The following is a 24,260-nucleotide window of genomic DNA, read 5'->3' as shown; positions in this document are numbered from 1 at the left end:
CAATTCACTCTGCCAAGAGGAAAAAAACATGAAGCTGAAAGCGGAGTCATGCAAGAAGCTGCCTTTCCTTTTGTTTCTAAGCAGATAGCTACATTTAAAAGATTAAATATCCCTACAGGTAGCTACCCTATGTTCACCTTATCTTACGTAAAGTAGCGATTTACTGAGTGCCAGACAAATACACAACAGACTTTTCCCCTACCCGCTGCTTTTCTCTTGCATCTTGTGGATTCAGCAATGTGACCTGACCCTCCCCATTCCCCCTCCAGCCTGCTTTTCCCCTTTAAATATTGAAGCCTTCTAAATCATCTTTGGAGAAAGCCACAGACCTGTCTTCTGGGCATCATCCTAAACCCTAGCAAAATAAACTTCTAAATTGATTGAGACCTGTCTCAGATACTTTTTGGTTTAAAGTATTGTAAATATGGGCCGGGTGCGGTGACTCACACCTGTAATCCCAGCACTTTGGGAGACCGAGGCAGACAGATCACGAGGTCAGGAGATCAAGATCATCCTGGCTAACACGATGAAACCCCGTCTCTACTAAAAAAATACAAAAAAATTAGCTGGTTGTGGTGGCAGGCGCCTGTAGTCCCAGCTACTCGGGAAGCTGAGGCAGGAGAATGGCGTGAACCCGGCAGGCGGAGCTTGCAGTGAGCGGAGATTGCATCTCTGCACTCCAGCCTGGGTGACAGAGTGAGATTACATCTCAAATAAATAAATAAATAAATAAAAATTTAAAAATTAAAAAAAGCCTTATAACTATGGTCTTTGTACCTGCCGCACTGCCTCCTCCCCGTTTGATTTACCAATGCCCAGTGAAGCCATGTTTCCGGCATGCAAAACCCAGGAAAGAAATGCTACAAAACTTGTCAAGCAAGAACTCAATGTTGTACAAAACTCATAATGATAGTGCACCAGCTCACCGAGAGGGGAGCCAATTCACAAATAAGCACGAGAAAAACCAGATGAAGGCCATTTTACCAGCCCTAAAAAAGCTATTTCTGTTTATGAATTAAACTATAATTGATATGAAAATATATAAAGTTATCCAGTTGTTAATGGATGCTTAAGTTGTTTTGATGTTTTGCTATTAGGAATAAAGTCATGAACTTGCAATTGTTCTTCTTGATGTATGTTCAAGAGTAGTAATGTAGTATGATAATGTATATATATTTTCAATGTTACTGTTATGTTGACTTGTTTTCCAAAATTTATATTTCCTTCAGAGGTCTGTTGGTAGAAACATTGACCCATATCCTTGCTGGGTTTTGATATTTTTATTATTTTTTCAGTGTGGTGTTTGTTTACATTTCTCTGACTTATAACGAAGAGTTTGAAATTTTTTCACATATTCACATATCATTTATACATGTTGCTGTATTTCTTCTTGCCTTTACCATTTTTTTCTCAGATAAATATAGTCCTTTACTAACTGATTTGTAGGAGGCCTTTCTATGTTCTGGGTACTAATCCTTTTCATGGTTTAATATGTTGCAAGTATCTTTACCTAGTTTATCAAAAAAATTTCCTCTCTCTAGTGAGTGATTCCAATCAGTATATAAACACGCCACCGCATTTCCTTTTCCCTAAATCCAACTCTGCTAATGAATTTTTACTTCTAATCTGAAGCAAACCCTTAAAAATACTGGGCTGCACCTGTTATTTCCATTCCTCCCCATTCTTCTTTCACTCTTCACAGATCAGGCTACAGTTCACATCTTTAACTGAGCTCCTTGTCATCGACATGTGTTAGCTCAATGTTGCCAAATCCAATGGTCATCTCTAGGATGTCATTTTATTCGTCATATCGGAAGCATTTTATGTAGTTAACAGTTACTGCATCATTGATGTATTTTCTTGACTTGTTACTAAACCTTACTGTCCTGGGATTCTGATCACACAAGAATAACAGCCAGGTTTCAGCCTGCCTTGCCAAGTCCTCCATCTTCCCAACCTCTAAATGACTGAGGGCCTAAGACTCATCTCTTGCATTTGTTTCCTATGCATCTTCATGCCAGACGCTCTCATGCATTCCCATAACTAAGTACAATTCTTTGTTGAAGTTGCTGTAACTTACATTCTAGCCTTGACATGTTGCCTGTAGCTTTGAAGCGTGACTTGAAACCAAGCTTTGCATATTTCTTCTGTTCTTTTTCAAATACATTTTGGCTATTGTAGATCCTTTGCATTTTCATATAAATATTACAATTGTCTATTGCTAAAAAATACCCAGTGGGAATATTGATCAAGATTGTGTTGAGAATTGGTATTTCAAAAATATTAATTCTTCCCAAATCAAAACATATTTTATCTCTTTATAGATTTAGAATTTTATCAGTTTCTCTCATCAATATTTTATAGTTCCACATCACACATCTTTTGGTTCAATTTCTGTCTAAGTATTTTATGTTTTTATTGCTATCATAATGAAGTGATTTTATATTTTTTATGTGATATTCTGCTGTGGTGTATAGAATTACAATTTGTTTTTGTATTTTACCATTGTTAAATTCACACATTCTAGGCATTTTCAATAGCTCTCTTAGCGATTTTTACATAAGCAATCAAGCTTTCCAGGCTACAATGTTTACTCTTTGCCAAAAGGAGTCTGAAATTATGTGAAATCTGCTTGGTTTAAACTAATTTTTAAAATAATATCAGTGTGAGGCTGGGTGTGGTGGCTCATGCCTGTAATCCCAGCACTTTGGGAGGCCGAGGCGGGTGGATCACAAGGTCAGGAGTTTGAGACCAGCTTGGCCAAGATGGTGAAACCCCGTCTCTACCAAAAATAAAAAATTAGCCAGGCGTGGTGGCGGGTGCCTGTAATCCCAACTACTCGGGAGGCTGAGGCAGGAGAAACACTTGAACCAAGGAGGCGGAGGTTGCACTGAGCCGAGATCGCACCACTGCACTCCAGCCCCAGCAACAAGAGCAAAACTCTATCTTAAAAAAAATAATATCGCCGGGCGCGGTGGCTCAAGCCTGTAATCCCAGCACTTTGGGAGGCCGAGACGGGCGGATCACGAGGTCAGGAGATCGAGACCATCCTGGCTAACACGGTGAAACCCCGTCTCTACTAAAAAAATACAAAAATCTAGCCGGGCGAGGTGGCGGGCGCCTGTACTCCCAGCTACTCCGGAGGCTGAGGCAGGAGAATGGCGTAAACCTGGGAGGCAGAGCTTGCAGTGAGCTGAGATCCGGCCACTGCACTCCAGCCCGGGCGACAGAGCGAGACTCCGTCTCAAAAAAAATAATAATAATAATAATATCAGTTTGGAATAAAAAGCCAGGTCAATTTAAAAAATAAAGAACATTTTCAAAATAGTTTCCCATGCCCAATTTTATGCTAAAATACAACCATAGTTAGTTAAATGTTTTAGATATGGTCATGAAACTAAATTGTCCCCAATTATTTTCATATTCCAGTTTATATCAATTTCAATGGCTAGGCTATCCTTTGGGGTATAGTTCTCCTTTCATCCTGCTAATTCATTAATTATCCTTTTCTGTGTGTCCACAAATGTCAGAGGTGTTTGAACCAGAGCAACTCCATCTTGAACAGGGGCTGGGTACAATAAGGCTGAGAGCTACCGGGCTGCATTCCCAAGAGGTTAAGTTATTCTCAGTCACAGGATGAGATAGGAGGTCTGCACAGGATACAGGTCATGAAGACCTTGCTGATAAAACAGGTTGCAGTTAAGAAACGGGCCAAAACCCACCGAAACCAGCATGACCACAAGAGTGACCTCTGGTCGTCCTCACTGCTCATTATAAGCTAATTATAGTGTATTAGCGTGCTAAAAGACACTCCCACCCGCGCCATGACAGTTTACAGATGCCATGGCAACATCCAAAATTACCCTATGTGGTCTAAAAAGGGGAGAAACCCTTAGTCCAGGAATTGCCCACCACCTTCCCGAAAACTCGTGAGTAACCCACCCCTTATTTAGCTTGTAATCAATAAATGCTAAACCTACATGAAGTATGAACAATTCCTTACATTCCACCCCTTGCACCACATCCTCCCTGAAGACTGTCTTGATTCCTTCATAGTTACTGAATTATTATAATATTAGTGCCTACGTTCTCTACTCTCAAAAGTGCAAATGACATTAAGAATTGAATTTATAATATTTTCTGCTTTGCTACCTTAAGAGTGCCTGGTATTGCGACGTGACCACAACGAATTTAAGACAATGAAGCAGTCAGTCCTCTCTCCCCATCTCCCTCATTTCCTCTCTAGCTCTCTCTCTGTCTCTCCTCCTCTCCTCCTCCCTCTCCCCTGCATTCTCCCAGTGTGGTTCAGGGGCAGAATTCTGTTGAGGCCTTTAAGAGAGAGACGCATATTCATCATCAGCAGCGGCAATTTTCCTATTCCTGCCCCCATCCGCGGCTTTGAACTGCGTTTACCACGAAATATAAAAACACAATTTTAGAAAGAAAGAGATCGACAGTTAAGATTTGAGATGTTTCTGAATGGGACTCAGTCCTTCCCGCCACTCTGAAATCGCTGTGCCGTGGTAAAATCTTGGAGGCGGTTCTTGAACAAACCTGCCGTCTACTGGCCATGGTGAGGAACTGCAACAGCCCAATGGGAATGCACTTGGCAGAGAAGGCGATCCTGTCAGAGGCACCAAGAGGACCAAGTAAAAGAACCCAGGATGAATGGCAGGTTGATGGCTGCAAACGCAGGAGGCTTAGTAGATCGGTGTGCTTTTCTTTAGCCTTCTTTCTCCCAATAGTTGGAAGGGTCCCCTATTTCCAGTGTGAGACATGCCCGGATATCTCAGTGAATACAGCTTATTTGGGGTCCTGGGAGGAGTGAGATGGTATTAACACAATCTATACACCGTCTCCCCGCAGTTCCCCAAGGGAGCATCTGCGTTAGTTTAGGAGTCAACTGAGGTGGGCTTCACCGAAGCTTACATCTCTTCTTGGGAACTTTAGTCTTATAGGCTCCCACCTTCAGTAAAATCAATTTTAGGTAATTTCATCATTTTCAAAAAATAATAGATGATCATTGTGATTGTCTTAAACTTCTGTAACTCTTTCATAAAAGTAAATTTAAAAGTAAAATTTTATTTTATTTATTTTTTGAGATAGAGTCTCAATCTGTCACTCAGGCTGGAGTGCAATGGCGCAATCTCAGCTCACTGAAACCTCTGCCTCCCAGGTTCAAGTGATTCTCCTATCTGAGCCTCCGGAGTAGCTGGGATTACAGGCGTGCACCACCATGCCCAGCTAATTTTTGTATTTTTAGTGAAAACGGGGTTTCACCATGTTGCCCAGACTGGTCTCAAACTCCTGACCTCAGGTGATCCACGTGCCTCGGCCTCCCAAAGTGCTGAGATTACAGGTATCAGCCATCGCACCGGACCTAAATTTTTTAAAATTAAAAGTTTTAGAGGAACTGGTTTGTCAGACACTTTTTGTAAAGTATATGACAGCCATGTATGTAAAGAGCTCAACTTAGACTATAGGTCAGCCAGAACTAAGAATACCTCAGTCCTCCATCCCTAAATGTTTGGGCATTTTACTATTCAGAAGTTCTACTCCCTGCCCTTCCTCCCTTCTTCTGTTTTCTTTTCTTTCTTCTTTTTTCTTTTCCTTTCTTTTCCCTCCCTTCTTCCTCCCTCCCCACTCCCTCCCTTCCTCCCTTTCTTCTTTGCTTCTTTCCTTCTTTTTTTGCCAATCAAGAAAAATGACCAGATGTGCAGATTGAACCATGGTCATGCTGTGAGGAAAGACCTCCGTCCCGTGAGCACCAGCCTCCCCTCACTGGCCTCGGGAATCCCAGGCCCCCACTCACATCTAGGGGAGGAGTCGTAGGGCTTCTGCAGGTGCTCTCTCTCCTCCAGTCAGGCAGCAAACCGAGGGGACTGTGGAGGACAAGCCACTGTGCCTCCAGGAGATGAGAGCTGCTGCTTTTTCTTTCCTTTTCCTGAGGAAACGATACCTGTATAAGCCTCACTGCTGGGAGACTCCACAAAGTTATCATCTTTCTGGTGAGTTGATCTGAGAGCTCTCAAAACATCTTTCAACCAGGTCCCCAAGAAACAGCTGAATACATCACCCAAACTTCTCCATATTCATAGCAACACTCCTAATATTGCTTGGATTGATCTTGTTTTCTTATCTTCAGTTCTAACTTCCTCTATTTTTCTATCCACCTTCTTTCCAAGGCCTTCTACTCCCAGTAATGACACCTTATAAGCTATATAGGGATTTTGTATCATGATTATATTCTTACTCTATCCTTACAACGGTACTTTAATGTGAGCCATCCACATACTATCCCTGTGTAAAAACTAAGAAAATTGAGACCCCTGAAAAGAACAGACTTATCCAAAGTAAAGCTTGCCCAAATGTATAGCAAAGCTAGAATGAAAATATCAGTCAGCCTAAACTCAGGGCTTCTTTTGTCGTCTAGGGGCTGAGGGACTTATGAATGTGGGTCACAGGGGACTGCCGCATTTGAAGAAGGAAGGGTCTGTAAGTGAATCCATGAAGCCGACAGTGAGCCCGTCTCTGCTGCCCTCTGGTGGTCAGGCCGATCCATGACTCCCCTCTCCTGTTCTCCTGCCCTCGCCGGGTGCTTGTTTTTCCCTCTCCTCAGTTCTAGCAGCTTGTGTCTTGTTTTCCCGCTTCTCCTGGAGGTGGACTCTAGTCAGAATAGCAGAGATTGTGACTCTTTTTCTTCTCTCCCACACACCAACCTCTTCCGGCACAAAATGGCCTCCCATAATATGTAGCAAAATTTAGGACACAGTTCTTATCTCAGCACAGGCACACTTCCGAGAAAGTGTATGCAGATGAGTTGTGAGAAAACACGCACACGAGTGTAAACAGAGCTTCTTGCCGCGGTGAGTTGGCGCTGATGTGACTGACCATAAACAAAAATTCAAATAATTCCAGCATTTGGTGCCATAGAGATGATACTACAGAATGCATGCAATGAGCGGCATCTTTTCACACATTGAGGTATATAAATTAATTTCTATGTTTTCCTATTACGGATTTTAATTTGCATGCCAAACACTGTTATGTCTTCTGACAGAGGAGTTCATCTGGTAATTTCCAGATAAATTCAGTGCCTTTCACACAATTAGTTTAATAGCAGCCTCTCCTTCACCCACCCTGTGATTTCTAAGTTCTGAGGTGGGAGGTGGTGCAGGGCTGGTGTAAAAGTCTCTTCTCATATTTGCATCATCAGCTCCCATAATATGTCACTATCCCGTCGTGTTTCCTGGTCGTCACTGTCTTTCCCACAGCGGTGACGATCACTGTTATGTCCTTGATGCCACTCTCCCCTTGCTGGAACTTTCCATGCCAGCATTTTAGGCAGCAAACTTTCATCCCACTGTTGGAGACTTTCAGGGTCTGCCACTTCTTGCCTTGGGGAACTTTTCCTTTGCTGCTACTCTGAGAGGGACGTCTGTGGGCATCGCTACCATTCTGGGAACCAGAGGTGAAGTGGGGTACATTCCCCTCTAATTGAGAGAGAACCAGGGTAAAGAGACCCTCCTATCCTCACCCATGTTTAATTATGTTTCTCTTCTCTCCAAACCTCTCATCCTCTACAGTGAAGAGAGGGTCTTTGTCGAGACTGAAGGATGGAGGGGGAAACCCTTACATTAAGAATAGTAACCATAAGTCAGGGGACCCAATTATGGGCTGCTCATAACGGGAGGGAAAGAAACTTCAGGAAAAAATCGGCTCAAACCTTGTAACATCATAATACTGAATATGCTTTTATTATTACATTGACATGAAAATCTGCAATTAAATTAAAAATTGTTCTGGAGAACTCTTGAAATCCTGAGACTATATCTGAGACCCCCTCTAGCTCAAGGAACACAGACTTAAGGGGAATGTAAAGGAAAACCTGGCAGAAACAAAAACACACACAAAATGTGCCTATCATTATACTCTTCATGCCCAAATATTATGCTGAGAAGCTTATTACATTTCTTTGGTAAATATCTGAGAGCAATTAAACCTTTTATTACTCAGCAAAGGGAGATAAAGTACCTGAGTAAAAAGAGCAATAAAGTAGCCCACAAAGGACCTTGGCCCAGTGCTCTGATCCTGGAGAGGTCAGTTCCTTTCTCTGGGCCTCTATTTTCTCATCAGTCGAATGAGGGATGGCACATTTGATATTCAGTTTTGCTTCCAACTCCAGCCCTACGAGTGCCATGCTCTGGTGGAGACTTGGCAGTAGTCGGGAATCTTTGATGTGTGGCAAGGTGGAGGGAAGGGTGGACAGCACCCGCACGAGGTGCTGTGGGTCAGTGGGGTCTGCATGAGGACCTAACTGGGGAGTTGCAGATGAGGCCTCCATAAATTCCTTGGCTTTCTGGGGAAGGTGAAAATTGCCGGTCTCATGATTTTGTCTGCATGTCTGCAGAATTCACAACCAAACCCAGCCAAAGTCCACTTGTCCCCTGAGTTTCACTTTTGAGAGGATTATAGCTGGTAGGAGGTGAATGTGCTATTCTGATTTTCAGAATGCAATCTCATTTTCAGAGGGCCTCCGGGATTTGGCTCTGTCTTCAGCTTGGGTGAGACGGCTTAAATCTTCCTTCACCCAAAGTCCTGGGGGAGCTGCAGCTGCCTCCACACTCTGGCTCTCCCACAGTTCTGTCTTTGATCAGCACATCCCAGGGCTCTGACCTGTTTTTGACCACCTGCTATGTGGATGAAGATACATCTGGGGCCAAGTGAGAAGACCCAGTAGCACCGGGTTTCACCCCAAAGGAGAGAGGGAGACACATGAGTGGTTTGGAGTCCCTGGTGAAGGATGGCCATGGGAAGCTGGGGTCATTGTCTCAGATTAGAGAGTAGGACATACAGACAGAATCAACATCCCTTAGGGAAATGCTGCCACTTGTTACACTGCCTCCCACTTATATTTATATCCCACTGTGCAGTCTTCAAAGTGCGACTGTGGCCCATTTGACCCTCACAGTGTTCTTGTAAAGCAGGCTGAGTGAGGAAGAAGCACCAGATTAAAAACAAGAAAACCAGGATCACATTATTCATTTTTCATGGAGGATGTAGGGCTTGTGTCCCTGAGCCTTGACGTCCTCTTCTGTCACATGCTCATGACACAGCTTGGAAAACGTTAGGATGATTGTCTCCACCAGACAGTAGAGAAAATAGAGACTCAAGAAAGTAAAGAAAGATGTCCAAGGTCACACACACACACACACAAACAGTTCACTTTGTCTCCTAGAAATCTCATTTTAGCTTTCTCTATAAAAATGTATTGTTTTAACATATGATAAACTATAGCTCTTTTTAATGTCTACATAGATAAATAAGCTTCCAACTTTCTGAACTAAGTTAATTTATTCTTACCACTTAGTTACTGTGGCTACTTGGCATTTTGAGGAGAAACATTTGAGGCTTTTACTGAAAAAAAGTTCTAATGACCCATGATATGTAGTAATTTGCAATTTTCTTTGATATGAGTTTTAGTAATGCAGGATAGGCCTTGAAATTCAGAATTGTTCATCATCTAATGCCTAAACATAAGCTACCACTTATTATTACAATTTAACACTTAGACTTTATCCAGAAAATTAAATTAAATTAAATATGGGTTTTTGAGAATTTGATGATACGTTTGCATATTAGATCATATATTCTGACAACACCAAAATTTACTATATTTAATAGGAACAGCAGTTTCAGAAGATTCTCACATTACATCCAAATAGTAAAACGGAGAGGTCAAAAGTTTATCATTTTAAAAGGTTTTTACTTAAAGATTGCAATTTAAGTCTAGTTATTTTCAAAAAATGTGCCAAAGCTTGTCAGCATCCTGACAGCAAGCCCTGTGCAGGGCTTTTCCTCGGCACCAGCGGCCTTCTGGGCTGGAGGATTCTTTATTGTGGGGGCTGCCACGTGCCTCACAGAATGTTCAGCAGCATCCCTGGTGTCCACCCAATATATGTCCCCTCTCCCTAGTTGTGACAACTGAAAATGTCCCCAGACTTTTCCAAATGTCCTCTAAGGGCAAAAACCACCTGTTTCCCCATTAAGAACCCTGGTCCAAGGTGGTTATTCTCCCTGATATATTCTCTCACCAATCTATCTGAGCACTAGAGAAGGTTAGGATGGATTCTCCCAACATTCTTCGAAAGCTTCATCGATTTGAGCAATTTTTTTGAGAGTTCACTTGTAGATTTTCCCTCCCACCGCTTTGATATAAAAGACCTACAGGAACACAAGCCTCTAAAGTGGTCTGCAGTAAGTGTGGGTTCGTTTTAGTTCACGCGGCTGAGAAATCATGTTAGGCATGGATGTTGTGGGGCTTTCTTTGCTCTTACTTGCTGGGAAAAAGTTCCTGCTTTTCACAAGAGGAGTCAAGGAGGCATCAGCAACACCCTTCAGTCTAAGGGGAGGGGACTGATAAGTTTCAGGTGGCAAGGTGCTCATGGTCTGCACTGTCCTGTAACACCCAACCCCGTTTTCACATAAATATCATACTGCCCTTGTAGATCTAGGGATTGTGAATGGGCTCATATAAGTTTCCTTAGAGATATCTTATATGAAAGTACATATTTTTTATAAAGCAAGTGGGCAATATTTGAGTAACAACAATCTCCTGACTCATTTGATTGTTAATCTCCATTTCAGAATGTTGATTTTTCCCCGTCCCATAAAATGTTACTAGCACTAGTTTCTGGGAAAGGGGGAAGCTGTAATTGACTCGACACTGCCTCTGAGCTACTTTCTCTACTTTCTGTGAAGCAAGTTTCTTTCAAAGAAATACTTGACACATCACACATAGTAAGTCTTAGACTTCTTTCACTCTGAAGTTTGTATTTTTCAATGGTAAAACTAGCCTTCTATCCTTGTCCTGGTAAGTTTTAAACTTTTTAGCTGTGTAGAAGTATTTTTGTTAAGCTGGTACAGTGGGGTTGTTGGGTTTGCCAATTTCTGCCAGTTGGGCTTTTTTTTTTTTTTTTTAATTCATTCCTGTGTTTTTAAGTCTATTCTAAAAGGCCACTTACAGATATTTTCCCGACTATCTTCCTGCTACTCTTTCTTTGACTTTCCACGGCGTCTCTGTGCCCCTGGGTTCTCTGAGTGCTAGCACTGAATGTTGGCTTTCTGGCTGCAGTGTGGAGACAGACAGCCTTCCTGCTATTCCCTCCAGGTGTAGAAAACTATGGTAAAGAAAGCCTTTGAAGGAGGAGTTGGGAGGAGGACAGGAAAAATTTTTGAATCTTGCTCCATACGTTTTGCAAGCTCACAACAGACGAACCTAAGGAGTTTTGTTTGCTTTGGTTTGGTTTGGGGTTTTTTTAATATTATTGTTCCTTTACCTCAAGTGTTTTTTCATTTCAGTCACAAGACTTCCTCATCCCTAAAAAATTGCTTAAAATATTGTCTCATGAAATCAGGGTTGTTGAGGCAGGAATAATTTCATAAAGATTTGTTGGAAGCCAAACGTCAGGATTGATGTGGGAAGACACACCAGCGAAGTTGAGGGTGGTCCAAAGTCTGTTACAAGTTGGAGGGTTTTTGTAAGGAATTTCAGGCAGAAAGAAAGGGGCTCTTCATATTGGAGTTGTCTTTTTTCATTGGAGGGTACAATACAGAGGTTACAATCATTGGACACAGGTGACGATATATAGGCTAAAATATTTCATGCACAAAACAATCAGTAAAACTTTATGATTCAGAAACAAATTCATATCCTTTTCAATGTCAGGAGGTTACATATTAATTACCACATCAAACTAGCTCAGAAGCCACATTGAAGCCGAATTTCATCAACTTTTGGGTGTACGAGCAGATCTGGTTATAGGTTACAGACGTATCCTTCAATCAGACGTTATCTTATGTGTAGGAAAAGGCAAGGACTATGATTGCTTATCTTTTTTTTTTTTTTTTTTTTGAGACAGAGTCTCGCTCTGTCACCCAGGCTGGAGTGCAGTGGCCAGATCTCAGCTCACTGCAAGCTCCGCCTCCTGGGTTCACGCCATTCTCCTGCCTCAGCCTCCCGAGTAGCTGGGACTACAGGCGCCGCCACCTCGCACGGCTAGTTTTTTGTATTTTTAGTAGAGACGGGGTTTCACTGTGTTAGCCAGGATGGTCTCGATCTCCTGACCTCGTGATCCGCCTGTCTCGGCCTCCCAAAGTGCTGGGATTACAGGCTTGAGCCACCGCGCCCGGCCGATTGCTTATCTTTTAAGGAGTATAATGACTCAGGCAAGAGAGATGGGAGGCCATGTGCTCAATCTTGTTTTGTCTTTGAAGCATCTTTCTGGAGAGCTGCAGGTCATCACAGAATCAGGGGCTTTGTGAAAGTATGCTAGCAAGCCGAAATGAGCAAACAAGACTTCTTACATTTGCTACATTGTCTCACAATATAACACTTTAGGTAAAGGGTTGAATGTGACCAATAATTGCAGAGAAATGAAGCCAAACCCGTTTCACTGACTGTGCAGGGGTTGATGTGGATTCTCTGGTAAGACTGCATAACCAATGGAAGCCATGGACTATGCTGGGTGTGTCACAGCCTCACTTAGGCACAGGGTTTCCTTGTCTTTGATCCAGGGAGGATGGTGGATTTTCCAGGGTACAGTCGGTCTGGTGCAGTCACCTCCTTCCTGTTCATCCTGCTGACAATGAAGCAGTCAGGTAGGATTCCCTTCTCCCTTCACTGTATAGTCTAATGTTCCAGTGAGCTAGTCTGGGTCCACAGGTCTAGAACAACATCTAAGAGTGTAAGTCTGGGGCCAAGGCACCTGTATGCAAAAAGGAACTCCTCACTTTTGAGGAGCTCCTCCACTCCTAGCTGAGTCACCTTTGGAAAGTTACTTGAGCACCTCATGCCTTAGTTCTTTCATCTTTTTAATGAGAATAGCAGCAGTAACTACATCTCAGAGCCAGCACAGGCTTTAGGATTAAATGAGACATTAAAAGCACTTGAGGCCAGGCGCAGTGGCTTACATCTGTAATCCCAGCACTTTGGGAGGCCGAGACGGGCGGATCACGAGGTCAGGAGATCGAGACCATCCTGGCTAACACGGTGAAACCCCGTCTCTACTAAAAGCTACAAAAAACTAGCCGTGCGAGGTGGCGGGCGCCTGTAGTCCCAGCTACTCGGGAGGCTGAGGCAGGAGAGTGGTATGAACCCGGGAGGCGGAGCTTGCAGTGAGCTGAGATCCGGCCACTGCACTCCAGCCTGGGTGACAGAGCGAGACTTCGTCTCAAAAAAATATATAGATATAGATATAGATATAGGAAAAATACATACCAATTATCTCAATTGATGTGAGAAATATCTGACAAAATCCAACATTTTTTCCTGTTTTGCAAAACAATGAACACACTAGGAATGGGAGAATGCATACTCGATCTGTGAATTTAATATTGTATTTAATATTGAGAGTCTTAAATCTTTCTAAGTTTAGAAACAAAAAACATGTTAATTCTCAGCCGGGCACAGTGGCTCACGCCTATAATTTCAGCACTTTGGGAGGCTGAGGTGGGAGGATCACCTGAGGTCAGGTGTTCTAGGCCAGCCTGGCCAACATGTGAAACCCTGTCTCCACTAAAAATACAAAAATTAACCGAGTGTGTACCTGTAATCCCAGCTACTAGGGAGGCTGAGGCCAGAAAATCACTTGAACCTGGGAAGCAGAAGTTGCAGTGAGCTGAGATCTCGCCATTGCACTCCAGCCTGGGTGACAAGAGCAAGACTCCACCTCAAAAAAAAAAAAAAAAGTGTTAATTATCATCACTTATAGTCAACATTTTACCGGAGGTTATTCTCAGAAAAATTAGGCAACAAAATTAATAAAATACCTCCATCTAGGAAGTACAACTATTTTTATCTGCAGATGATATCATGTTAAATATAGAAAATCCTAAAGAACACACACCCACACGCACGCACACACAGATATACATGCACACACACTTAAAGCTAATAAGTTTAACAAAGTTGCAGAATATAAGATCAAGACACAAAAGTTAGGTACATTTCTACACACTAGCATTGAAAAATGAGCGTAAAAGTGAAACAAGGAAAATGTTCCATTTACACTACCACCAAAATAATAAAACATTTATGAATAAACATAACCAAGGATGACTTTGGACTTCGTTTGTTCTTTTCTTTTTTTTTTTTTTTTTTTTTTGAGACACAGTCACACTCTGTCGCCCAGGCTGGAGTACAGTGGCACTGTGTCGGCTCACTGCAACCTCCACCTCCCAGGTTCAAGCAATTCTTCTGCCTCAGCCTCCCAAGTAGCTGGGATTACAGGCGCACATCACCATGCCTGGCAATTTTTCTATTTTTAGTAGAAACGGGGTTTCACCATGTTGGTCAGGCTGGTCTCAAACTGCTGACCACGTGATCTGCCCACCTCGGCCTCCCAAAGTGCTGAGATTATAGGCTTAAGTCACCACGCCTGGCCTGTTCTTCTTTGTCTAGTTCCTTGAGGTGTAATGTTAGGTTGTTTATTTCAGATCTTTCTCTTTTTTGGATGTAGGTGGCTTCTGCTATAAACTTCTCCTTTAGAGCTGCTTTTACTGCACTCCATAATTTTTGGTATGCAGTGTTTCCATTTTCATTTGGCTCAAAATGATTTTTATTTCTCTTTTAATTTCATTTTGACCCATTCATTATTCAGAGCATCTTATTTAATTTTCACATATTTGTGATTTTTCCAAAATTCCTTCTGTTATTTTCAGTTTCATTCCATTATGTTCAGAAAAATATTTGATATAATTTCAATCTTCTTAAATTTGTTAAAGACTTGTATTGTGGCCTAACATATTATTTATCATAGAGAATGTTTCATGTGCTTTGAGAACAATGCAGCTATTGGATGAAATGCTCTGTATATGTCTAAGGTTCACTTGGTCTAATGTATGTCAAATTGAGGGTTTCCTTACTTATTTTATGTCTGGATGATCTCTACATTGTTGAAAATGGAGAATTGAAGTCCACCAATATTATCATATTGCAATCTATCTCACTTTTTTGATGTATTCATATTTACTTTATATATTTAGGTATTCTGATGTTGGGTACATATATATTTTCAATTAATATTTGCTCTTTATTAGCTCACCCCTTTATCCTTATATGATGACCTTCTTTTTCTCTTTTTATAGTTTTTAAAAATCTATTTTTTCCTGACATAAATATAGCCACATTTGCTCTCTTTTAGTTACACTTTTCATGGAATATCTTTTCCATTCCTTCACTCTCAAGTCTATGTGTGTCCTGAAGGCTCAAGTGGGTCCACTGTAGACAACATATTGTTGGATCTTGTTTTTTCTTTTTTTCAAAATCATTCAGCCACTCTGTGTCTTTTAATTGGAGAATTAAATCTATTTATACTTAAAGTAACTATTTATATATAAGAACTTATTGACATATTGTTAAGTTTTTTACTGTTTTGTAGTTCTTTTGTTCCTTTCTTATAATCATGTGTCTTCCTTTGTAATTAGTACTATTTGTTAGTGGTTTGCTTTCATTTCTTTATCTTTTGTGCATCTGCTGGAAATTTTTTCTTTGTGGTTACCATGAGGCTTACAAAAATTATTTTATAGTTATAATACCCTAATTTAAGCTACAACGCCTTAACTACAATACAGTACAAAGACTCTACACTTTTGCTTCTCACACACATACAGTTTATGATATTGATATCTTTATATGATGTATCTGCAAACCAATTACTATAGCCATAGTTATTTTAAATACATTCGTTTTTTTTAACTTTTGTAAGAGTGATTATACACCACCTTTACAATATTAGAATATTCTGAATGTGGTTATATATGTACATTTACCATTGGGTTTTATACTTTTTCTTTTTTCTTTCTTTTTTTTTTTTTTTTTTTTTTTTTTTTTTTTTTGAGACGTAGTCTCACTCTGTTGCCCAGGCTGGAGTGCATTGGTAAGATCTCGGCTCACTGCAAGCTCTGCCTCCCGGGTTCACACCATTCTCCTGCCTCAGCCTCCCAAGTAGCTGGGCCTATAGGCCCGGCTAATTTTTTTGTATTTTTAGTAGAGACGGGGTTTCACCATGTTGGCCAGGATGGTCTTGATCTCCTGACCTCATGATCCACCCGCCTCGGCCTCACTTTTTCTATTTTTATGTTGTTACTTATTGTCCTTTTGTTTCAACTCCAAGAACTCCCTTTAGCATTTCTTGCAAAGCTGGTCTCATGGTGATGAAATCCCTCAACTTTTGTCCTCACATGTCTTTATCTCTCCTTCATTTGTCATAGATAGCTTTGTCAAGTATAGTATTCATGGTTGGTATTTCTTTTTCTTTTAGTACTTTAAATCTGTAACCCCACTCCCTCCTGACTTGCAAGATTTCCGTTGAGAACTCTGGTAATGGACTTATTGGAGATCTCTTATATGTGATGTTTCTTTCAGAATTCTCTCTTTGTGTTTGACCTTTGACAATTTGATTATAGTATATCTTGGAGTATGTCTTTTTTGAATTGAACTTGCTTGGGGTGCTTTGATTGTCTTCAATCTGGATGTCCATATGCCTCTCAAGATTTGGAAAATTTTCAGATAATATTCCATTGATTAAGCTTACTGCCCCTTCCTCTTTCTCTTCTTCTGGTACTTCCATAATTCATATATTTGTATGTATGCATACAAAAAAAGTATGCATACAACACTTATGGAAAAATAATCTCAAAATTTTTGAGCGGAGCAACCTAAAACTAGAAGGCATCACTTTCCTCTTCAAGTGACTGACTTCTTAACCTAGAAATCACCACCACAGGATGCATATAAGACTGAAACAAAATGTGGCTTTGTGAATACAGTGTGGGCTTTGGAGTCAGAAACTGCCTTTTGTTGGCTGGGTAACTTCTAGTGTCTCTCTCCATCTCAAAGAATTTCATTGTACAGTTTATTAGGGATTAAACAAGTTTGTGTTTATAAGGTACTCACTATAGAACTTTGTAGTCAATAGATATGAGTATATATATAAGGTGTTTATTACTCTCCTTGTTCTCCACAGTGGCTTATGACATCCCATTTACTGGCTCACTCTTCCTAGCACCACAGACCTCTGGACTGGATTTCTTCTTGCTATCTAACTCCAACAACTTGGCTTCTTTTGTTCACCTTCATTTGTTTCAAGGCTCTTTTTTTAACTTTTAGTTCTAAGGGTACATGTAATTGTTTGTTATATGGGTAAGTTGTGTGTTGTGGGGGTTTGATGTACAGATTCTTTAGTCACCTGGGTAATAAGCATAGTACCTGAGAGATATTTTTTCTCCCTCCTCCTAGCCTCCATCCTCAAGTGGGCCCCAGTGTCTGTTCCCCTCTTAGTGCCCATGTGTTCTTGTTGTTTAGCTCCCACTTATAAGCGAGAACATATGGTATTTCATCTTCTGTTCCTGCTTTAGTTTGCTTAGAATAGTGGTCTCCAGTTCCATCCATGTTGCTGCAGAGGACATGATCTCATTCTTTTTTATGGTTGTGTAGTATTCCATGGTGTATATGTACCACTTTTTCTTTATCTAGTCTGCCTCTTTTTAAATATAGATATTCTTCTCATTTTTAATTATCAAACATTTATAAAGTGACTATTTTGTGGAAGGTTCTCTGCCTCAAGAGTTACAAAGATTAGGCCGGGTGGAGTGGCTCACACCTGTAATCCCAGCACTTTGGGAGGCTGAGGCGGGTGGATCACCTGAGGTCTGGAGTTCGACACCAGCCTGACCAACAGGGAGAAACCCCATCTCTACTAAAAATACAAAATTAGCTGGGCGTGGTGACACATGCCTGTAATCCCAGCTACTTGGGAGGCTGAGGCAGGAGAATCTATTAAACCCAGGAGGCAGAGGTTGCAGTGAGCTGAGACGGCACCACTGCACCCCCGCCTGGGCAACAAGAGTGAAACTCTGTCTCAAAAAAAAAAAAAAAAGTTACAAAGATTAATGATATAGAGTCTCTGGCCTTAAAAATCTCTGAAAAACTAGAAATAATTCTAAAGCCCACACAGAGTGAGTTCCCTTCCAGTATTCTGTACAAGTTCAAGGTCCTCCAAAGTATTCTTCAATCTTCCTAGCCTTTTGATCCTCCTCTGCCTTTTCTCCTGCCTCGCTGATGTTCTAAGTCTCTGTTATGACACAGATTCCAGAACCTTCACAGGCCACACTCCCATCATTTGCTTAGGTCTGATCAATCTGCTCCACGCAATTTCTCAGTGATCCTCTGCATCTCTGCCTACAAGGGCCTCCCTGACACCCAAGTTCATACTGCTCAGAAACAGTGAACTTGAGTTTTTCGTTTTATCTTGATCTCTCTCTGACAAAGAAATCCAAATGATGTGAGACCTGCTGAAGACAATACAGGGAAAATGACAGTCTTGGGTATGGACTAACTCCCTCTTTGAGGCTTTCTTGACTCTAATGGTTCAGGAGTCTCCTCTTAGGGACTCAGGGACTTTAACACGACTGCTTTATCTTCCTTGCCTGCTTCCTTCTCAAATTCAATATTTTTTCTTTCAGTCTTATTGATTCCTCTGGAAGCCTGGGGGAAACAACCCACACTTAACTAAGCTGTAGGCTGATCGCGCTGGTTTCTCCTTTGGTTTCTAGAGTTTAAACTGAACAAAGAAAATAACCATCCTCCATAGCACTAGGAAAATTCCTTAGCCCATTATCTCACTTCCTGTATATGGTCACTCTATAATCTACCTCAACTCAGAAATAATGATTTCCTCTCATTTTCACTATTAACGGGGGGGGACCATCTTCTAACTGCCCTATAGACGGGGCATTTCAGACACTAAAGGAAGAAAGGGAGTATACAGTAGTACTGAGTACACCGCCTAGTTATCCTTCCCTCCCTGATGAGTTATTTAAAACTAGAAAAAAAAAAGTTCACATAATAGAGGCCATATTACTTGCTGTTCATTTTAGTGGTACATTAGAAGAAAATCTCCAAAAGTTGATTTGGCAGGAGAAGTTTCTCACAGGACCAAATACCTAGAACACTCAGTAGAGAAATGCCTAATCTGCCCTGATGGAGGTGTGTTATTACATCTTGAGATGGATTCACCTATTGTTTGTTTGAAGTAGTCTTAATGTGGGTATAATCTACTTTCTTAGTCTTTCAGAGTTCAATATTCTTCAGAGTTTTTACTTTCACAGGGAGATTTATGGTTGGTTTTTCCTTCTTTCCTTCCTCTCTCTCTCTCTTTCTCTGTCTCTCTTCTTTTTGTCTCCCCCCAGATCCTTCATAGCCACTGCCCTTTATAACCATATGATACTAAGATTTTTCTTTCTTACGACTGCAAGACTCTATCTCATATCAATTGAATGCAAATCAATGACACAAAAACAAACACAAGTTAAGCAATCCCTGCATGTTTTATCCTACCAACCACAAAAACAAACCTCGCAAATATCCATCTTATCATGAGGAGGTTGGCGAGTGATGACTGAAAGGTTTTTCTGTGATAAGAAATTTCTGTCCTTTGCTGTGGCTTTCATTAATAAAACCATTTTCAGTCAGCATCCTTTAGTCAGGGTGCTGAAAGTTTTTGATCACTCACTCATAAAAATGTTTTGAGTATACATTTCCTATGCAAGTATATTTATAAATGTTATGAATTCATAGCTATATGTATATATAGCTATATATACACATATATACATATCTAGCTATATATATACACACACATATATAGCTATATATATACAGAAAATCTTGCAACTTTAAAGGTATGAGTTAAAGTTACACAGAAAATAGAAGTTCTAATATTTTCCCCAGTGGATAGCTTTGTAGACCACTGATTCCCTTTAACATTCTTCCTGCCTGGGGAGTAAAGGGTTCAATTGAGGAGGAAATTTGTCAGATTGTTGACTCTAAACCAAGGGTACACAGCATCTGAGGTTCTTAGTATATGACCAAAGAATCAATGTAAGAGCTAAAAATGGGCAGGGGCGGGAATGTGAGGACAGCAATATGAGGCAAATAAATGAATAAAGGAGTTGAAGCAGCAGAAAGGGGAAAGAAAAAAAAGTCTATCTGGTGGATAGTAAGAGGTGATCAGAAGTTGTTTCTGGTAATTTCCTTGTCTAAATAAGCATGTTTACCGGTGAGTTTTTGTTTTCAGAAATAACTTTGGCTGTCATCCTGACTCTCCTGGGACTTGCCATCCTGGCTATTTTGTTAACAAGATGGGCACGACATAAGCAAAGTGGTGAGTAATAATGAGTCAAAACGAAGATTTCCTGTGAAAACCACAGAGGGAGGGATGCCAAGATTCAGTCTGAGTTCATCTCTACTTATCCAACAGCTAGAGACTTTGCCAATATTCTGGGAATCTGTTTCAATACTTGAGTCAAAGAATCTCTGACCTAGTAGTGATTCTCCCTGCACTTTTAACTCCCAAAGTTTACATTATCAATAATGTCAAACAAAAAATCACAGATAGGCTGGGCGCGGTGGCTCAGGCCTATAATCCCAGCACTCTGGGAGGCTGAGGCGGGTGGACCACAAGGTCAGGAGTTCGAGACCAGCCTGACCAACATGGTGATATCCCGTCACTACTAAAAATACAAAAATCAGCTGGGCGTGGTGGGAGGCAACTGTAATCCCAGCTGCTTGGGAGACTGAGGCAGGAGAATTGTTTGAACCCAGGAGGCGGAGGTTGCAGTGAGCTGAGATCACACCACTGCACTCCAGCCTGGGTGATAGGGCAACACTCCATCTCAAAAAAAAAAAAAAAAGAAATCACAGATAGAGTTTAGCAAAAGTAATAAGAATACTTTAAAAGAAAATTACCTGAGCTCCAAGGGAAATTACCTGAGTTTAAAAAATGAATAAATAAATAAATGTGAGAAGACAGTAAGTTGGTAAACACCAATATCTAGTATTATATAACAAGAATTGGAGATTTTTAGTGACTTAATTTGGGGAGATGATAAGAAGAGACAAATACAGAATAGTACTTGTCAATGAAACAGAGATGGAGCTCATAAAAGCTAAGACCTATTTCTATGCCACAAGGTCCCTCTTTCCTGGATTTTTCTATTTCTCTCCCACAACTTTCTAATTAGCTATATTCCCTCCGTTTCCCACCCTCAATGCCTGTGAGCCCTCAAAGCATAAGTATTGTGAAAAGACAGATAAAAACAGGGCTGATGGGAGATGTGGAAAATGGGTGAGAACAATAATGCATTATATCAGGAGGACCACCTTGGGAGACAAGAAGCACAGCTCAGAGTAATGAGAGTTGGATCAGAGGAAGAACACTCTCACAAGTAACTAATAAAAACATTTTGCCTAATTCTTCCACAGAAATGTATGTTTCCAGATACAGTTCAGAACAAAGTAAGTACTTATGAGAAAAAGAAATACAGTAAGTATTTATAGAATTTTCACAAGTCAAGAATGAAATCTGTCTTGTTTACAGTTGTGTTTCCAGAACCTTGCATAGTGCACCATTGCATGAACTGAACTGCTTCTAAGTGACTGGGAGAAATCTACCAGAGGTTTCTGAGCAGTACTGAATGCTAAACTGGAGTTGGGGAGAATTAATTAATACTGGGTAGGCCCACATAATTCTGAGGCCCTCTTCAGATGTTTCCTGTGGTCTGAGAGCAACAATAGAGATACTAACCCATGGAAATAGCAAACTCCTCAGGCAGTGAAGCAGATGGTTCAGTAAAAAGCCTAAATCTATTCTGAAGAGGGTCTTAGTAAGGTGGCTAGACAGAAAAATCGAATGTATCCTAGAATAACGAGAGTGAACACAGTTAAGGTAATTATGATTGAGAAGAGTACCAACTTCAGGATGTGAAGAAGACTTTCCATGGAAAGGTCTGGAGAGATGCCAAAGTTGCTAAGAAAGATAGCACAGGATTGGCATAAGGCAAAAAATAGGAGACTAGCTGCTGAAATATCACGAGGTAAAAGAAACTTTGAAATTCCTTCTGACTATCATTTAGCTTGGCTAATATTATAAAACTGATGATTGGCACAGTCACTTATCATCATCAGTTCCTGCAACTTATGCATAATTCCTAGTTCCTGCAAAGTAAATTAATTCACATCATTATTCACCATTAGGAGTTCATGTTTACATTAGTTCTCAGAGTCTTAAATAAAACCTCATAATCAAGAAGAAAAATCATGTGCTCTCCCTTTTTTTCTAGGTGCTAGACTTCTGGACTATGAGGATGGTAGAGGTAAATAGATTAGGAACTACTAGAGCGTTAATGAAGGAATACACTCTTTAGAGAGTGAATCAATTCATCTTCCTTTGAGCATGATTTGTTGAGTCAGTATATCTTTCGTTGCTATAATATCCAAATGCTTATCACTCCTCTCTCTCTCTCTCTCAAGAAAAATTGTGCATTTTTCTCAGAAAAGGTAAATAATTCTCCTTAAGACCATCAGAAGAATTCATTTCTATCTTCTGTTTACCCCCAACATATTAGAAAGGTTAAGGAACCTCTCGGAAACAATTTTCTGGATGTTTAAAATGTGGATAAAATGAATATGAAATGGAATAGTATATGTGAAAATACCCTTTGAAAGCCATACAGTGTAAGAGGTAAAAAAAAGCTTATTCCGATTTAAGAAGACGAAATTTATGCTCAAAAGATTGAGACTTACTCAAGTTCACCTAGCTGAGGAAGGAGCTGGATATCAAATTCAGGTTTTGAAATGTTGTAGTTATGAGATGACAGCAATGTCCTGTCTACTTTTTTGAGGGAACACACCAGTACCACTAATTTCAATGTACCATGGCTATCCCTAACCCTCACGCCCCAACACTCAATGTTCTCTTTCAATATCCACTCTCTAGGGTTGCCTATAGATGTTCCCTCAGCTCTCTTTCTTTCTCTCTCTCTGTCTCTCTTTCTCTCTCTCTTTCCTTCCCTCTTTCTCTCTCTGACTAGTCCTATCTCCAGAACTCAACAAGTACCACTAGAGCTACCTCTCTTTATTGTTGGAAGCCACTAAAGTTGTCCACACCAGGCCCTCCAGCTACACCAGAACTATAAGGTTATGAGATTGTGGATGTAGAAATAATTACACACACACACATACACACACACACTACAAGCATATAGATCCCGGAGAGTTGAGGAAAGAAAACAGAAAGTAACTCAGTCACTTCGCTTGCTGTCCATGCCCCACACTTGGACTTTTGGTCCATCCTTCTTCTTACCTCTATGATTCATCTATCACCAACAAGAGTGAGGAGCAAAGTGCCGTGGCATTCCCTGTTTATTTTCTGAAATGGAACCTAAAGAAAATGGGAATATCTGGGAAACCAGCAAATCTTTTAGTAGTTGCATTAAGACTAATGTTAAACGTTTTTTGTTTGTTTGAGTCTCACACTGTCGCCCGCGATCTCGGCTCACTGCAAGCTCCGCCTCCCGGGTTCACGCCATTCTCCTGCCTCAGTCTCCCGTGTAGGTGGGACTACAGGCGCCCGCCACCGTGCCCGGCTAAATTTTTTGTATTTTTAGTAGAGATGGGGTTTCCCCGTGTTAGCGAGGATGGTCTCCATCTCCTGACCTCGTGATCCGCCCGCCTCGGCCCCGCAAAGTGCTGGGATTACAGGCGTGAGCCACCGCGCCCTGCCAATTCCCAATTCTTTCAAGCAGGGGAAATTTTGGAGCTGAAGAGTGCAATGACTAAACTTAAAAAAAAAGAGAGAATAAAAGAGAGAATAGAGAGCTTCCAAGATAATGGATCAAGTACAAGAAAGAATAAGAGAAGTCAAAGACCAATCATTTAAAATTATCCAGTCAGAGTACAAAAAAGAAACACAAAGAAATGAAGAAATATGTGTAAGATTTATGGGACACCATCAAGAAAGCTAACTTTTTCGTTATTGGAGTCTCAGAGGAAAAGGGAAATAAAATAGAATAAATGCTTATTTAAGGCATAATTGCTAAAAACTTTCCAAATCTGTAAAGAGATATAGACATCTCGATACATGGAACTCAAAACTCTCCAATCGTATTTAACCCAAAGAAGTCTTCTCCAAGACATTATGTCAAATTGTCAATAATCAAAGTTAAAGAGAGAATCTTGAAAAAAGCATATCACATTTAAAGGTACAGCAAAAGGATATTAGCACTTCTACGCAGACATTTTCTAGGCCAGTACATAGTGGGATGATATATTCAATTTGCTGAAAGAAAAAAACTGCCAACCAATAACTCTTTACCCGTAAAGCTGTTTTTCAGATATGAGAAAGAGATAGTCTTTATCA

The 24,260-nt window shown here is 40.7% G+C and overlaps 1 protein-coding gene across 1 annotated transcript in view; it reads left to right on the top strand.

The window, feature by feature from the left end:
- The first annotated feature begins 18,125 nt into the window (after nucleotides 1-18,125).
- The window catches only part of TSBP1 (testis expressed basic protein 1), a 70,697-nt gene continuing 64,562 nt past the window's right edge, over nucleotides 18,126-24,260 (top strand). Inside the window, exons 1-4 of the mRNA XM_033219813.1 lie at nucleotides 18,126-18,387; nucleotides 20,139-20,225; nucleotides 21,326-21,358; nucleotides 22,183-22,215. Of these exons, the coding sequence (XP_033075704.1) occupies nucleotides 18,375-18,387; nucleotides 20,139-20,225; nucleotides 21,326-21,358; nucleotides 22,183-22,215 (166 nt within the window). The 5' untranslated portion in view covers nucleotides 18,126-18,374. The remainder of the gene's footprint in view (nucleotides 18,388-20,138; nucleotides 20,226-21,325; nucleotides 21,359-22,182; nucleotides 22,216-24,260) is intronic.

Source organism: Trachypithecus francoisi, unplaced genomic scaffold, assembly GCF_009764315.1.
Source record: "Trachypithecus francoisi isolate TF-2019V2 unplaced genomic scaffold, Tfra_2.0 Lachesis_group10, whole genome shotgun sequence".
Classification (NCBI taxonomy): Eukaryota; Metazoa; Chordata; class Mammalia; order Primates; family Cercopithecidae; genus Trachypithecus; species Trachypithecus francoisi.
The sequence above is the reverse complement of the archived record's forward strand: the minus strand, read 5'-3'. Positions and strand labels throughout refer to the sequence as shown.